At 42.0% G+C, this 16,048-nt stretch overlaps 5 protein-coding genes across 9 annotated transcripts; 3 read left to right on the forward strand and 2 right to left on the reverse strand.

Annotated features, from left to right (window-relative positions):
• The first annotated feature begins 93 nt into the window (after nucleotides 1-93).
• On the forward strand, nucleotides 94-4,659 carry LOC135169431 (BTB/POZ domain-containing protein KCTD16). The gene is made up of 2 exons (XM_064134462.1): nucleotides 94-2,084; nucleotides 2,165-4,659. The coding sequence occupies exon 2, from the start codon at nucleotides 2,195-2,197 to the stop codon at nucleotides 2,903-2,905; it is 711 nt and encodes a 236-aa protein (XP_063990532.1). The 5' UTR covers nucleotides 94-2,084; nucleotides 2,165-2,194; the 3' UTR covers nucleotides 2,906-4,659.
• LOC135169436 (uncharacterized) lies at nucleotides 4,491-6,577 on the reverse strand. The gene is made up of 3 exons (XM_064134470.1): nucleotides 6,279-6,577; nucleotides 5,597-5,893; nucleotides 4,491-4,893 (listed from the first exon to the last, which is right to left on the reverse strand). Exons 1-3 carry the CDS (start codon nucleotides 6,349-6,351, stop codon nucleotides 4,799-4,801), a joined length of 465 nt encoding a protein of 154 aa, XP_063990540.1. The 5' UTR covers nucleotides 6,352-6,577; the 3' UTR covers nucleotides 4,491-4,798.
• Nucleotides 6,578-6,993: 416 nt separating this feature from the next.
• Nucleotides 6,994-9,229, reverse strand: LOC135169423 (CCR4-NOT transcription complex subunit 11). Of its 2 annotated transcripts, XM_064134445.1 has the most exons (3): nucleotides 9,038-9,229; nucleotides 8,335-8,964; nucleotides 6,994-8,107 (listed from the first exon to the last, which is right to left on the reverse strand). In XM_064134445.1, the coding sequence occupies exons 2-3, from the start codon at nucleotides 8,926-8,928 to the stop codon at nucleotides 7,343-7,345; spliced, it is 1,359 nt and encodes a 452-aa protein (XP_063990515.1). In that variant the 5' UTR covers nucleotides 8,929-8,964; nucleotides 9,038-9,229; the 3' UTR covers nucleotides 6,994-7,342. The 2 variants fall into 2 exon arrangements, with proteins under 2 accessions (XP_063990515.1, XP_063990514.1); XM_064134444.1 differs by having other exon boundaries at nucleotides 8,335-9,229.
• A 90-nt stretch (nucleotides 9,230-9,319) lies between these two features.
• Nucleotides 9,320-14,247, forward strand: LOC135169417 (transcription initiation factor TFIID subunit 3). 3 transcript variants are annotated; one of them, XM_064134433.1, is made up of 8 exons: nucleotides 9,320-9,601; nucleotides 9,716-9,910; nucleotides 10,164-11,521; nucleotides 12,276-12,689; nucleotides 12,784-13,058; nucleotides 13,130-13,242; nucleotides 13,329-13,509; nucleotides 13,584-14,247. In XM_064134433.1, exons 2-8 carry the CDS (start codon nucleotides 9,748-9,750, stop codon nucleotides 13,717-13,719), a joined length of 2,640 nt encoding a protein of 879 aa, XP_063990503.1. In that variant the 5' UTR covers nucleotides 9,320-9,601; nucleotides 9,716-9,747; the 3' UTR covers nucleotides 13,720-14,247. The 3 variants fall into 3 exon arrangements, with proteins under 3 accessions (XP_063990503.1, XP_063990505.1, XP_063990504.1); XM_064134435.1 differs by lacking the exon at nucleotides 9,320-9,601 and having other exon boundaries at nucleotides 9,770-9,910; nucleotides 10,107-11,521; XM_064134434.1 differs by lacking the exon at nucleotides 9,320-9,601 and having other exon boundaries at nucleotides 9,790-9,910; nucleotides 10,103-11,521.
• Nucleotides 14,248-14,373: 126 nt separating this feature from the next.
• On the forward strand, nucleotides 14,374-15,700 carry LOC135169430 (adenylate kinase isoenzyme 1-like). 2 transcript variants are annotated; one of them, XM_064134460.1, is made up of 2 exons: nucleotides 14,374-14,605; nucleotides 14,812-15,700. In XM_064134460.1, exons 1-2 carry the CDS (start codon nucleotides 14,422-14,424, stop codon nucleotides 15,351-15,353), a joined length of 726 nt encoding a protein of 241 aa, XP_063990530.1. In that variant the 5' UTR covers nucleotides 14,374-14,421; the 3' UTR covers nucleotides 15,354-15,700. The 2 variants fall into 2 exon arrangements, with proteins under 2 accessions (XP_063990530.1, XP_063990531.1); XM_064134461.1 differs by having other exon boundaries at nucleotides 14,374-14,536.
• The last annotated feature ends 348 nt before the right edge of the window (nucleotides 15,701-16,048 follow it).

The raw sequence follows: 16,048 nt of genomic DNA on the forward strand, positions 1-16,048 counted from the left end.
TAGACATGACGAGGCTATCCCAGTTGAACCCCCCCAACTTTTCTATTTTCTCCCCATCGGTTTTTCCACTCTATTGGTATTTTATTCAGACAGAATTCCGATAGAGTAAATTTTCGCTCGACAGTCAAAGTAGAAAGTCTGAATTATTGCTTCATCAAAAAGCGGGGGTTGGAAAAAGATAGTTGCCGAGGATCTATAGATTGTTCTGCATTGAAGAGTTCGCCCTGGGGCGACAATCAATCAAGATGAATACTGCAGGCTAGACCCTCAATTACAGCCTCATGATCCCGATTTTCACCCTCCAACAATGGAAACGTGATTAAACGGAGGGAACAATTTTTCAACACGAGAATTCATCGTCTGTTAAATTTTTTTAATTGAAAATTTAGAGGGGTGAATTGAAACAAAGGATTCATGACTAGTTTAGCATCTCCATTTCCCTGAAAGCCCCTGTAATAATCTTGACGCATTAAATTAAAGTGGGGGATTAATTTCCAAGGGGAGACAATTAGGTACTTCATTTTCTAAAATTATTTGCTGAGAAGTTATGAGTTAAATGAGAGATCAAACTAATTCGGAAATTATTAACGAAGTAAATGAGCAGTTTGATTGGAAACTGTGGCAGTAAGACTGTCTTCTTTCTCGGGTAAGCTCATTATTTATAAAAAAACCTCGAAGACTTCGAACTTTGAATTATTGCTCCACCATAAATCTGAGATTGAAAAAAATCCTTCCCGAGGATCTATAGATTCTCATGCATTCAGGAGTCTGCCCTCAAGCGGCAATCAATCAAGACGAAATCTCCAGTCTAGACCTTCAATCACAGCTGATGATCCCAAATTCCGCCAACAAAGGAAACTCGATTAAACGAGGGGAAATAGTGTATTTCCGGGCTTGTGCGATGGGCTTTTTTGCACGTACAGAGGTGCGAACGAGTCGAAAGCACAAGATCTCCCCCAACGAGTAAAAATCGCTCGTCCCGACTTGACAAAATACTTTTAAAAGCAACAAAAAATATTCATGAAATTCTTTTCGAAGGCACTCACACCAGTGGGAGTTTCTAGGAATCATTCGAGAAATGAATGATTTTCGGAGCTTTAATTTCCTCTTAAAATGAACATCAATGCGATAGATCGATCAAATGATTCGTCACTTCTTCATTGTGATGCAATTCACATTAATCAAGAGGGTGGACAGTGAATAGGTCATACAATTCCTGAGTGACGGAGGATCGAACAATTTCAGGGGAGAAAGAGAAATATTTTTATTGGGATATAAAAATTCATGACAGTCATCAATTGATCACATGAGAAATAAGGAACAGGGATTTTCCTAGAAGATTTGAAACTTTCGACAAATCGTGAGTCGAAAGAGATTAATTCCGAGGATTTGCAGATCCCCCCGCACCCAATGCTTCCGGCAATCAATCAGAGCTAAACCTCCAGTCCAGCCCTTCAACCACATCCCCTTACGATTCGAAAAACTTCCACAAGTACAACTGAATTGAGCTCATGGAAAGAGAATGTCAGCTGGAAGAATTAAAATTATCAGCTTCACACCTCATCGGAGACTCATGGCCACCCTGGTGGCCCTCATGATGTCCTAAAAATTAATCCAGAATCGACCAGGCCATTTATTTAAATGTAGATGTACACAAAACAAATAATCATGTACTGTAATTATTCAGTGCAAATAATCCAGCAACTTTTCATCGCTTTAAATAATCCCAGAAAAAGCTCAAGACCTCATTCACCCCCACATCCGTCTAATCCAATTCGAAAAAAAAATCTATACACCATCACGAGGGGGATGAACATATGGTGGCTGGAAGTGCGGAGGGGAGGCCTTCGGAATTGGACAGGGAATGGGCACAAGTTGAGGGACGAGGTTTGCCCTCGTGCCTCGGTGGTGAAAGCTGATGGCAGATCGAATCCTCAGTTGGCGATGGGAGAGGGGTTGAATGCGCGGGATGCCAGCTCACCTTGCGCATTTCATCCACTTTTCCCCAATCGTACAGCAACCAGAGTCGACTGTTGGTGAGACTCACCAGTCAGTACTGGACAAGCGCGAGGTGACGGACTCCAGTGAGTGAACAATCAGCCCCTGTTTTCCCTCCCAAAAATTTCACTCCCCCTCGATAAGGAAAATATCCAACTGTTTGCAGATCGAGGCTTGAAGTGATTAATCGTGAACAATGAGTCTAACTGAGGGTGGCGAGCTGCCGTCGGTGGTTGAATTGAATGTGGGTGGAGTCTTCTACACGACATCGCGATCAACTCTGATGAAAGAGAGTGAGTCGCATTTGTCAGCGATATTAACTGGCAAGACGAGCCTGGAGAGGGACTCCAAGGGCCGATATTTCCTCGATCGTGATGGTGTCCTGTTCCGGTATGTTCTTGATTTCCTTCGGAATGACTCGCTGATCCTGCCGGAGGCATTTCGCGAGCGTGAGAGACTCCGCTGCGAGGCAGTTTTTTACAGACTTCCTGGCTTGGAGAGGGCCATCAAGGAGCCCAATGGCAAACGTCCCGTTGGCTACATCACCGTTGGCTATCGCGGTAGCTTTGCCTTCGGCCGGGATGGACTTGCCGACGTCAAGTTCAGGAAATTGTCCAGAATACTTGTCTGTGGACGTGTCGCCCTGTGCAGGGACGTCTTCGGGGAGACACTCAACGAGAGCCGGGATCCTGATCATGGAATGTCCGATAGATACACCTCCAGGTTCTTCCTCAAGCACAGCTTCATTGAGCAGGCATTCGACATGCTCCAGGAGCAGGGATTTAAACTCGTTGCCAGCTGTGGATCTGGCACTGCTGGTGGCAGTGCTGAGCAACTCAAGCCTGGAGTTGATTCGGAGGAAAATCGGTGGAATCATTATAATGAATTTGTTTTTGTTAGGGAGTAAGGAGAGGGGAGCAGTCGATGGGGTGCTTTGAAACAATAATTTTGACAATTATCTGCGCCTATCGCTGTAGACGGTATTGAGAGGGTCTGGAGGTTTCGGGGGGCACTGGCTCCTCTTCAGGTGATTCCCATGTTTTTCGATGGATTTTTGGAGAAATTTTTGGGTCAAAATTATTCGATCGATCGTCTCCCAGGGGCATAGAAAAATGTGGAAATTAACTGAAAGGGTGTAAAACACCCTTAAGAGGGTTTCATTCTTTGAGGGGTGGCGACATGATCGAGCATTTGCTCGAGTGGTTTTTCGGCTTCAGTTTTGCGTTCTTAAGCGGTGTCGTGTGGGGGAGTGAGGAATGAGGGTATTGGAAATGGTTTATATGAAATTGTATTTTGTGATGAGGGTTCCACTATTTCACTGCTGAATTGCATCGATAAGTGCGAGGTTTTTGGGTTTACAAATTAATGTCTAAATTATCTGAGTCTGTTCATCGAGGAAATCAAACAAAGAGCTCGTAAAATTTTATAGAAAAATAATGGATCATCAAAAAATGTGATAAAAACCTAAAAAAGTATTAAGTTCCATAAAAATTCCCTCGCACATCTTTGCCCTTTTTATCCAGGTTTTTTTCTCCGTCTTCACACGGATTTCTCCCCAACGGAATGTCTCCATCTCTTCCCCCCTATAATCCTCAATTACAACAGAGATAATTTGATAATTCAGTAATGAAGTAGTGGAACGAAATAGCTTTCCTGGTAAGAACGAGGGATTGAAGTAAAATGTCAAGCGAATTTGACTTACCTCACTTCCCCACTTCGTTCCACAAACGAGATAATCTTCTACGAGACGTAATAGACTTCCAACCACTTCCTCCGATATATTAGATAAACTTACGACAATTGTGGGAGGCAAGTAATGACTCTGACTGTCTGCACGGGTATTAAAAAACAAAAATAATAATAATGGTAAAATTAATGCTGTACGATCAACTATTTATACTGAGTAACTGTAGATACTACAACCTGTAACACTTGATGCATTCAACTGTTGCATTCACAGAGAATATGTAATATATGTAACTCTTGTTTCCAGTCACCAATGCACATATCTGTAATGAACGAACGAGTGCGCCAATTTTTGAAAAATCAATCATTGATGTATCGTTGTCGAATTTTTTTTTTCCTCGAGATTTACAGAGAAAATGTAGAGAATTCTGAACACGAATCATCCAGGGTCACGGCTGCATTCTATTATTATTGTGAATGTGGAATGAAAGATTAGGAAAACGAGTGTTACGTGCGTTAGAACTTCACTTTCACGTGAGAAATATGATAATATTATCTGTTGATGAAATACGTTATTTCAGGAACGAAGTGATGGAACGATATTTGTCGATTTTACTATGGATTTTTGTGTTAGCTTTTAACTGCCAATAAGTCGAGATCGGTTGAGTGAAAATCAACATTTTTGCTTTCATATTCAAGATTTTTCTTGGGACTTCAAAATGAGATGTGACTTGGGGAAATTGGTTCATTTGTTCAGGAGATTTTGGAGTTTGTTTGACGGTACACTTCGCAATTTCGTTCTATCAATTTGCGAATGATTTCTTCCATAATCTGTCTTCTATGTCGATTTTAAAAAATCAATGGGTGCAGAGAAGTCTAATTGAGAGGAGAATACCTAATGTATAGATTTCTCTTCGAGTGATAGAATAAGTAGTGAATTCGATTGATGATAAAACTATGAGAAAATCATTGGAACCAATTCTATGAATATCTGTCCTTCACCTTGTCCCTCGTGTCGATGGGGGGATTGAGAGAGTAAATAACGAATGGACGAGGGAATATTATAAACGTAGAAAAATATTTTTTATTCATCAATTAATTAGTGACAATTCAGCTAGATTGTTAGATAGCTACGTTCGATTTTGGCTTCGTACATCTTCCATATGAGTACTCCAACGGTGATAATAGATACAGTAAATAGACATCCACCTAAAAGGCAATATTTATCATTAAATAGTAGTAATTAGACCTTATGTTGATGGATCACAGTTGACACAGAGTCTCTGATGCATCCTTTAGCTGATTATGTCGAAGTGCTAAGAGAATTGAATTTTTTATTTCATTCACTTCGAGATTTCTAGAATCGTGCCACTATTTTATTGATTCGGTAGAAAAATTTCAGTTGAATTTGTCATTCGTATCGAGAAGGAATGACTAGGGGCCATTGTCCAGAGATATTTACAATGAAAATGTCTTCAGCCTAAAACATCTCGTGAAATCAAAATAATGTGATGAGCCTAATTCATTGTCTGTTAAATTTCCAATTTGTAGGAACGATAGATTTTGGGATGAAAAATCACGAGACAGTGTCAGTGGAGACTTGATAAACTCCAAGATCTCCACTGACATTTTCCCCTGAAATCACTCAAATGCACGATTGATAAAAATAAAAAAAGTGACGAGTGAAAATTGGCATTTATTATTCTTCCATTTATTCTGACATTTACAGAGAAAAAAAGAAAATCCTCCATTTTATTATGGGATTCTGCTTTCTCTGAATCACTCGGTTATCTCGACAATTACCAATAAATTTTCGAGGTAATCCTCTATTTTCGTATCCCAAATCCCAGCAGATAATCAAAATTGACGAATAAAGCTAGACAAAAGTACAATAAAGAACAATTAAACTCACCAATAAAACTAAGTGTGTGAAATTGTCCCTCGACGATTGTGTCTGATGGACCCGGTGGAATCGGAGTTGTACTCAATCCACCAGCGTTAGTACTCGAATATTGATTATCTTTCGTTGTGTAGGGTGCACCAGTGGGTGCTATTGCCGAGGTGGTGTATTTTTCAGTTACAGGTGTCACACTGGAGATCAATGTACTCGGAGTTGTTCCGTTAGTGTCAAGTATCCTCGTTGAGGCATTAAATACTGGTACAGCAGTCGTTGTTTCATATTTCATCGTCTGGTTAATTTGTAATTTATCTATCGATTGTTGAAACAAATGTACATTAACGTTAAGTGAGGGAATCAAAATGAAAATATACACATATTATTAAGTCTAACATGGACGAAAAAATTCTCCAAAAACCCACAATTTGATCCACAATTTTATTGGAAACGATCAATGGAAATTAATTCGGATTATCATTTTATTTGCCTGAAAGTTTTTCTATTGAAAAATCAAGAAAATGGCTCCATTTTGTTCCTATTTATCCGGAGATAATGGAACATTCATCAGAAATCCAGCAGAATTCCTGTGAGAATTGACGTTTTTCTACGAAATTTTTCGTACGTGAGAGAACGTAGTTTAGGTTAGAATATCTCAAATTTTGATGCTTGTAATGATGTATAATGCTTATGAACTTACCACAGTCAGCACACCTGACACCAAAATATGAGAATAGTATTAAACTAACGTGCCACCAGCTCGTGCATTTCATCGTGACTGAATCGATTTTTCGGCCTTTTTTAATGCTAAATCAGGGCTTTTCTAACCCATGAATCGAGGCGGATTGCTGCTGTCCCTTATGGGCCTCCCTTGGGGCACATATTGCGGCTCGCATAACCGCTGTTTGGAGGGAGAGAGTGAGACAGCCTCTCTCTAGCTTTGCTATTCTGGAGCACCAGCCTGGTTCCGAAAATGTTCGGAGCAGCAACATCACAATCGAGAGGGGAGTCAAAGCTGAGTTCATGATTGAAATAGAATAAAAATTCGGGCATTAAGAAATAATATTGATAATTGTATTTGATGATCGTTTTAATAGAGTTCAGGATATTCTGAAATCGTTCTGAAAACAAGTAATTTCGATCTGGTGAGTATTGGAGTTTAGGCTTCAAATTTGTTAATTTTATTCCGTTTGGAGCACCTCGAGCTTACAAAATCGATAAGGGTAGGCACTGGAGGGATGAGGGTGCCAGGGGAATCGGAAATTCGTGGATGGAGTATCAAAATTTCAGACACTTGGAGCTGATTAGGGTCGGGGGATGATTGATATCTGGCTGCAACACGAAAACATAACCTGGATCGAATTTTAATAATGGATTGGGGGTTTCCTGCATCGTTGAGTGAATTCATTCGACAATTCCATAGGGATTCCATTAAAATTGTATTTCTCCTCCATTTCACCAGCAAGGCACAGAAAAAAGCCATAATTTGATTTTATATACAATGATTATTATTTCATATATTTCATATTTATAAAGATCCAGAATAAGTTCAGGTCATGCTTCACGAAATCAATTGCTGACTAAAACACTTCATCCGTTGTTAACTCGAAGATTTGACGAATTGTTTTGCACCTGACATCATAAAAAAATCCTAACAATCCATGCAATGATATCTTTAGTCACACAATGTCCACAAATCCAGCGATAAAGGGCACAATAACCTCAGACAACTGCCCTCTCCTGCTTCCTCAGATACCAGTACTCCTAACAAATATCGATATTCTTCTTCGTCGAGGTGTTGAGCCCCGCCACGTCCCCTGATTCCAGCTGCTTGAGCAGCCTGAATAGGGCAGCAGCTTCCCTGATCCTACTGAACTCAATGCAGAATGCCTGCACCTCGATGAAGAGCTCCTGTACATTGATAATCTTATTTCTGATCAACGACTGGAGGAACACGCAGACCAACCTCACCAGTCGATTCTGCATGTACCTGTCCTTGATAGTTTCACAAGTGGAGATGCAGTTGCTGATGTAGAGGTGGACAAACTCCGTGGGAAGATCGACAGTTGTCGTGAGACGATTGACGACTTCCATGGAGTGCAGGGACATTTCCATATTGACAAGAACACTGAAGTACTCGGTTATCTGACTAGACTGCATGAGTTTGAGGAGCACTTCGATGGCGATCAGGGGATTATTCTCGACGAGATCAGGGAGCTTCAGGGGGGTCAGACCGATGGAATAGACTAGTTTGGGGTCTTTCTCGAGTTCAGTGACTAGGTGCTGCTGTTGCTGGAGGGTTAGGACGTTTTTGAAGGCTTTTCCCATTAATCTGCGAGCTTCAGCACCTGCACTGTTGGATATGCACATGGTTGTGTCGTACTCCACTGTGAATTGGGAGGGCTCGGTGACGTCCATCCAGGGGAGGCCACTCGAGCTGTTGTACAGAGGAGGCGCCAGTCTCAGGAATTCAGGGAAATAGTTTTGACTGCAGAGGGGCGGGTCTCCGGAGATCAGGGTCTCGATCACCTGGAGAATGAGTGAAGGTGATGGTAAGATTTTTTTTTGAGACGCTGAGAATAAAATTGTCATAACAAAATTAATTAAAAAACTGTATCTAATGTGTGAATGAACGAGTTTAATGATTTTTCGAATTAAAATCCCAAAAAAAAATTATTTGGATTGTTTCGTTCCCCGTGAGAGCTTCATTGGCACCTGGAGGCGTTGGAAAACCCCACCACCTCCCTGATCCTTACCTCTCTTTTCGTATTCTTATCACTCTCCTTCTTGGAGACCTCGGAGTCCGGTAAAATAATCGGATTTCCACATTTGCTGACCGCTGGAAATTCCGACTGTTGCTCTGCCAACTGCAACTGGAGTTTCGTCAGTGCGTCACTGTGGAGCGTCGCCGGGGAGAAGTGCAAGCTATCGATAATCTTCCTGGGGGTGCGTTTGAGGGTCTCCGTTGGATTAAACCCTAGCAGACTGGCAAGGAACTTGGTCTCGTACTGGGACAGTATCGATGGCTGACTTGACTGACTTGATTTATCAGAGCCGGTGGTCTCCATCGGCTTCAAGATCTGGTTGAAGACACTGGCGAACGGCGTCGAGGCGAAGGCCTCGTTCTGGTACAGGTGGTAGAGTAGGGTTATGGCTATCAGTCTCTGAGAGGGGTTAGGAAGCAGGTCAATCTGTTGAAGGAGCAGCACCAGGGTCAGGCCAACCTTGAAACGGTCCTCGGAGGGAAAGTCCTGGTGGAGCTGCTTGGCAAGGGTCTCCAGGGGAGTGTCGGCATTCTCGTCGTCGAGGAGACGCAGCAGCTTCAACAGGTCTGGGGGTGACAGACTCATTTCCAGGAACAATTCCAATTCAAAACTGTGTCCAATCTTCAAAATTGAATGAAATATCCTGGTGAGTTCTTTCGTGGAACAAAAATTGTTGTTTTGGAGGTTCACTCACTTCCTGATGTCACTTCGTCGTTTCAGTAATACTAACTGCTGATCCTTAGCAACGTGTTAAATATTTTCTCCATTTGCTGGTCAACATTGTAATCACACATGTAAAGTAAAACAGAATCAGGGAATTTTGCCAAACTAAAATAGGAGGCAGCAGAAGGGCATTCTCTTTTCCATGGTGTTCTCGTCATTAAACGCGTTGGTGGTGTCGGAGAACTCACCCAAAGGTCGATCGTATCCGATAATCGAACGCAGCCATTGCAGTTCGGCTGTTGGCTGCTGCGGCCGTTGAAATGTCGAGACCCATAAACACAAACGAATCACTCTCACCGCCAAATTACTCAATAAAATTATTGTTAACATACAGACTGTGGCTTAGAACCGAGAAACGCTAGTTCAATTGTTGAAAATACTCAGTTAAAATGTGGAAATCAATGGAAGCTTGTGCAGAGGGGTCACTGATTTGTGCACAAGTCCATTCAGCGCATTGAATATTCTAGTTGTAGTTTTAGTGTGATTATTCTGATAAGCAAATGATCTGCATTGTTGTTCGATGGTTTTTCATGAGGTAAGTGGAGTAATTGAAGCCCCTGTGAGGTCATAATATCGATGCAGGGGAGGCCAGTTGTTTTGTCAGTCACGAACATAACCTCACTCTCCTGTTTTCCTCGACCTTTTTCAGTTGATTTGACATTTTCGGGGATTTATTGCAAAATGTCGGACTACACTCGAGGAATATTACGAGTTGTTGTGGCTCAGATATGCCAGACCATCGGCTGGCACTCGATAAACTCAACACCTCTGGAGTTCATGGTTGATCTCATGCAGGAGTACTTCCTCAGGGTTTACAGACTATCTCATGGATATTCAGAGACATGTGAGTGATAAAACTAACCACTTATTTATGTTATTTATCATTCACGAATGTAAATGAATGAAATTTACTGTTCTTGGATGCTCCCTAATACCATGAACATAAAAAAGTCAGAAACAATCAACTTTTTTGAGGTTATATTAACCGGTTCTCAATTCTTTCCAATTCGTCTGACCTTCTGTCACATCCCCCAAGGTAGAATGAAATCCCCCGAAATTCCCTCACCACATGACGCTGAAAATCTCCGAAATTCCAGTGGGGAGGACGGAGGTAAACCTTGACGACCTGGGTTTGGCGTTCCAGCACATGAGTATCGATATCGAGCAGCTAGCGGAGTACGTAAGGAATGTAGACTCAATCCCATGTGCAGTGGTGGTCCCACATTACCCATTACCCCAAGAGAATCACCTGAACTTCCTCAAGCCAGGAAGTAGAGAAGTCGTGACTCGTCCCGTCCACATCCACGAGCACCTCCCAGCAATGCACCCAGACGAGGAGATGGCCTCCGATAAAGAGCCAGAGATCCGTCCGGACTCTCCCCTAGACAGGTCGACGATGTCACCGGGATCTGAAACGTCAGGGCTGACTCCATCCCCAGAGGTGATATTTAAACGTCCTGGGGAGCCAGTATCCGACAGTCCGGGGCTAGGAAAGCGTACGAGGGGAGACAGCGAGAGTCGTCCCTTACGAGAAATTCACAGTGTCATGATGACCACATCGGGCTTCCTCTCCCCCGCACGCGAGGGAAAACTCCCGGAACCGAGAACCCCAGTCCAGGCACGAGCGGATTCTCCCCCACCCGCGACCTATCCCATGGTCCCCCCAGAATTGAAGACTGAGAAGAAGGTGAAGAAAGTCGTGAAGAAAACTCTCGAGGACAAGAAGCTAGACAAGGAGAACAAGAAGAAGAGCAGAAAGCAGGAGGATTTGTTCAAAGCCGACAAGATTACTGAGCCCAAGGTGAAGAAGCTGGTGGGCATGAAGGAGACAGCAAAACTGAAGCCCCTGAAGCCCGGGGGTGGAAAGACATTCTCACCATCGACCAGTCCGACCCCAGTAGCTTCAGCCCAAAAGGAGGATTCACCGATGAAAATCTCCAAGTCCAGCACACCCAAGGGAAAAGGAGACAAGGAGTCAAGACTTTCAATGAATCTACCCGAGAAGAAGGAGGAGAATGTTGATAAATTGCCTTCAGAGCATGACAAGCAGAAGCTCAATATTTTTAAAAAGATATCGAAGCCTAGGGACGACAAGGGGGACGTTGTAGATCATCACAAGCACAAGGATGAACTCAGGGATAATTCACTAGGGCTTGTCATCGATGAAGTTGGGGATAAACATCGTGAGAGCGATGCCAGGAGGGAGGAGAAGAAGGTGCCTCACACACCAGATGTTCATGGACATGGGGACAGTGATATAATGGATCTCAGGAGTCCCAATACTGATGTCTACATGTTTGATGATATGTCCCCACCAGGAACGCCCAGCACTCCCAAGACACCTGAGCTGAATGTGCCTGGGCCTCCTGTGGAGACTAAGAAAAAGAGGAAAGAGAAAGGGAGTAAGAAAAAAGATAACTCGAAGGGACCTGGGCCCAAAGAGAGCCCACAAAAGGTACAGTTATGATATCATTATTAATGAATTCAATAGTTAATTGTTTAATTATTGGATTCATTACTTTGGGGAAAGGATGAGGTGTGTTGTATTAGTCATAAACTTCGAGTTTTTCCAGTTTCGAAATCAATCCATTAATTTAATTGTAAAATACCAAAACGAAACATTTTTCTCAATATCTAGCCCCACAATTGATACTCGAAGCCGTGAAAATGTCAAGATTTTTGACTCATTCTACCACTCCACTGCTTTCTCCCAGAGGAAGACTATCCCAGCTGTATCCCAGCAGTATTACCCCACATGTCAGCACATCAGCACAACCAACAAAATTGTACTAACAACAGTATCATTATCATAAGTCCATCAGCATTATTACTGATAAAAGATAACTCCATCGGCTTTCATTAATTATGATAAATCGTGTTGTTAGCGTAAGGTTTTGATTTCGTTTCAAAAATAGACTGTCAATTTTAATAGTTTTAGAACACAACTGAAACATTAACTTGACAGAATTATTTATTTATTAGATTTAGCGGAATAATGTTCAAAATACGTAATATTTTTCTAATAAATGAAAGTATAGATGACGACTGCAGCATTCAATACATTCACTCACCTAATCACTCATTATCACTCATTAAAAAAACCAATCGACGAATGATCGTTTACTTGAAAAGTAATATTGTGGAGAAATCGTCGTATTCCTCCGATTGAACTGAATGTTTTAACCAGTTTGTTCCTGATATTTTCCCAGAGTAAAATGGTGCATGATATTAACGAGGAGGTCCTGGGGAGGCCGAAGACTCCAGAAGCACTGGAGACTTGTTTTCCAAAAGACAGGGCGATACCACCGAGTTTTCCATACTTTCCGTCGTTCCCGGCAGCACCTGGGCTCATTCCCACTGGTCCACTTATTCCACCAGGTCCTGGACTCATACCACATAGCCTGTCGCCAATGTTCGCAAGATTTCCACTACCAATCGGACGAGGTATGCCTCCTGCACAACCGATTCTCCAGCACTTGCCCGTGCCACGACCACCATTCTTACCATCTACCAACATGAAAATTATTCCACCGAGGTATGATGCCTTTCCTCCTGCAGGACCCAGCCATCCACCGGTGCCGATGAAGGTGGAGAAGGTGGAGAAAATTGAGAAAATTGATAAGGTAATAATAATACCCTTTGTTTTGCCTTTATTGGAGAGGTTTGGGGTTTTTAGATGTAAAAATTTATCAATTCCAACTTACATAATATTTTCAGAAGCCGAAAAAACACAAAATTGATAAGAAGGATAAGATAAAGAAGAAAAAAGATAAGAAAGACAAGCACAAGGAGAAATTGGAGAAGAACAAAGAGAAGAAGGAGAAGCTGGAGAAAATCAGGGAGAAGAAGGAGAAAAGGGATAAACGAAAGGAGAAAGAGGAAAAGGAAAAGGAGAAAGAGAAGGAGAGCGAGAGTGTTCCTAAGCTGACCCTGAAGCTCGGTAAATCCTCGCCAAGGCCCCCGACCCCTGACAATCCATCCATGAAGAAGATGTGAGTATCTTCCAGTGAAAAATCCCCCACCGATGAGTCAATTTCTTCTAACTAATTTTTTTTTATTGCAGAACGATTAAGCCGCTTCTGAAAAAGCCTGAAGACATTGTCAAGAGAGAATCTAGTCCAGAATTAGCAAAAATTTCGGCCTTAGTGACGAGACCTCCGAAGCCAAAAATCCCAAGTAAGAATTATTTTTATTTGTGTTTGGGAAAAAATGAAAAAAAAAATACGAAGTGACAAATCAATCGATATTTTTGTTTTATGCAGAAATAAAAGCAGAGAAGAAAGAAGAATTTAAAGAACATGGACCTGCAGTCCCACTTGATCGTCCAGTTGCAACAATCGTCGATAACACAGGCCACCAAGTGTGGATTTGCCCAGCCTGTGGCAATCAGGATGATGGAACCCCCATGATTGGATGTGACGATTGTGATGCCTGGTATCACTGGTATGCAAACGATATTTTTAAGAAAAATTTTTTCCTCGTCCTTTCGTTAATTTCTTCTTCATTTAATTCTCCAGGGTTTGTGTGGGAATGCAAGTGCCCCCAGCCGACGAGGACGACTGGTACTGTAGAATATGCATAACGAAAAAGCAGGAACTTCACCACGACAAGAAGAAAAACAAGAGAAGGAAGAAAGTGAAAATATCTGTGTAAATTTAATTATTATAAATACATTTTTCACGACTATAGGGTTGTTTTATAGTAATTTGTACAGCGAGTTTCGTCTGTCACTAGAAAATGTACTGAATTTTTTATACGTATCATGCGGGACGTCGAGATGTAATTATCAAAAAATTATTGATTACTAGGGGAGGGTGGGGTAAAATCGAAGGCCTTCAATTGGAAGCTACCGCGTGAAATCGAATTACTCAAGTTAATAACGATCGAATTGGTTCGATTTCACCCGACTATCCCCTATATTATTGAAAATGAATGAATTCAAAACGCCATTTTGACGGACGTTATTTAATTATTTTCATCCAAAATTTAATAGATCTTTTTCCGTCAAGAAATTCAGTGAATAGTTGTAGAAAATTAGTTAATCTAGCTCCATTATCTTTTTATTTATATCTACACCGTGAACTCTGCTTCAATCTATTGTTATTGTTTATGTTAAATATGAATTAATAATTGTTTATACACGACATTCAATTACTGAGGGTAATAAAATGCTACCAGCAATTATTGTTCAAGTGGAAAAGTCATTCTGTGGTCAGACCTGGATCGAATTTAATGGTAAGTTACCGATATTACTTTGTCATCTCGATGCACCTTTGTTTTTGGCAATTGCTGATGCATTCATTGAGTATTCGTCGAGGGGATTTGTTGATTAATTGAGGAAAATAGTGGTTGACGATGGGCAATCGTTTGGGTCCACTAAAACCCCCCAACTCTGGGGTGGATGACAATCCTTTGAGGAGCTCGACGCTCCCGATTATTTTCGTCCTGGGAGGACCAGGAGCCGGCAAAGGTGAGCTCCATCCTGTCGGCGAGAATAGCGAGGGTGAAATGATTTATTCTACGTTTTGGCTGCCACATGGTAGGCAAATTCATTAGAATTAATTACAGAAATAATTAATGAAATATTGGGGGTGAGATTTATCTTAAATTTCTGTTACTTTTACGTCGACAAAAAATGGAAAATTCAGTTATACAATCGATGAGATGTTTCTGTTCGACAATTTATCTGAGTTTATGAACAAAAATATTTTTTAATGAGCGCGAAAATTTTATAAAAAATTCCAGGAACTCAGTGCGAACGTCTGGCGCGTAAATACGATTATATTCACATATCGAGCGGTGAACTCCTCCGGGTGGAGGCGGCGAGGCCCACCGAACGAGGACTGATGATCGACAAGATGATGGGACGAGGCGAGTTGATTCCAGTGGAGCTGGTCCTGGACTTGATAAAAGAAAAAATGATTACTTCCCTGAACTACACGAGGGGCTTCATCCTGGACGGTTATCCCCGTGAAAAGTCCCAAGCGAGGCTCTTCGAAAGGGCCATTCGCCCACCAGACTTGGTAATCTACTTAAAAGCTGACGAGAGTCTCCTGAAAGAACGACTCTTAGGCCGTGCGATTACGTCAGGACGGAGGGACGACAATCAGGCGACAATCGAGAGACGAATAAAATTATTTCTCCGGAAGAATCGAGCCCTTCTCAAACATTATCGAAAGACTCTTTTCACCGTTAACGCTGAACTGGACGTGGAAAGTGTTTTCAATGAGCTCTCAACGCTTGTTGACAAGAATATTGGCGGTTCGCTATTCAATGGAATCGAGTAATGGGACCGATATCCAGTGAATTATATTCGTTCAACTGTTCCTTTTTGAAAATTTGTGACGATCGAATGATGTAACTGAATACGTGTACAGATTATCAAGAGGGGATTGTTCAATGCTGTTGGTGTAAATGACAGGACAATAAGTTATGTCATTCTCAAAATATTCTCTCCCTCCCGACAATATTCAAGACAAAAAAAAAATACAAATCCAATAAATTGCAAAAATAATTGTCCCTTTCGAGGGGTAGATTATCAATAAAAAAAAAAAAATTCTAATTCATGAATTGAAAATTCTCTGCTCGTTATAAATTCTCAAAAAGAGAATTTCATCCCCGGATAATAGACAGCATTTACCCTCTTCCCCCCCCCCCCCTCCCCCTACCCGCCCCTCTGGAGTTGGGATCCTGAGAGATAGTCGTCGAGGCGAAACATTCACAAGTTTGGCTTGTGCAATTGGTGACAAACGAAAGACCGTGTCAGAGGGTAATCCTATTGGTGGACGACAGTGTCACGACGTTGCCCTACGATTGGCTGGTCTTTGTGCGCGATGGGCGTGGTCTAGTCATGTAATAGCGCCCGGAGAAGGGGCGAGGGGGAGGGGGTGAGATATTGAGAATATAGGCACAGCCACCCCCTGACGTTTCCACCCCCCCCGAGCCGTGCGGAGGGTGGAATACGACTCCTCGCGTTCTCTCA

The sequence above is a fragment of the Diachasmimorpha longicaudata genome, chromosome 15, assembly GCF_034640455.1.
Source record: "Diachasmimorpha longicaudata isolate KC_UGA_2023 chromosome 15, iyDiaLong2, whole genome shotgun sequence".
NCBI lineage: Eukaryota > Metazoa > Arthropoda > Insecta > Hymenoptera > Braconidae > Diachasmimorpha > Diachasmimorpha longicaudata.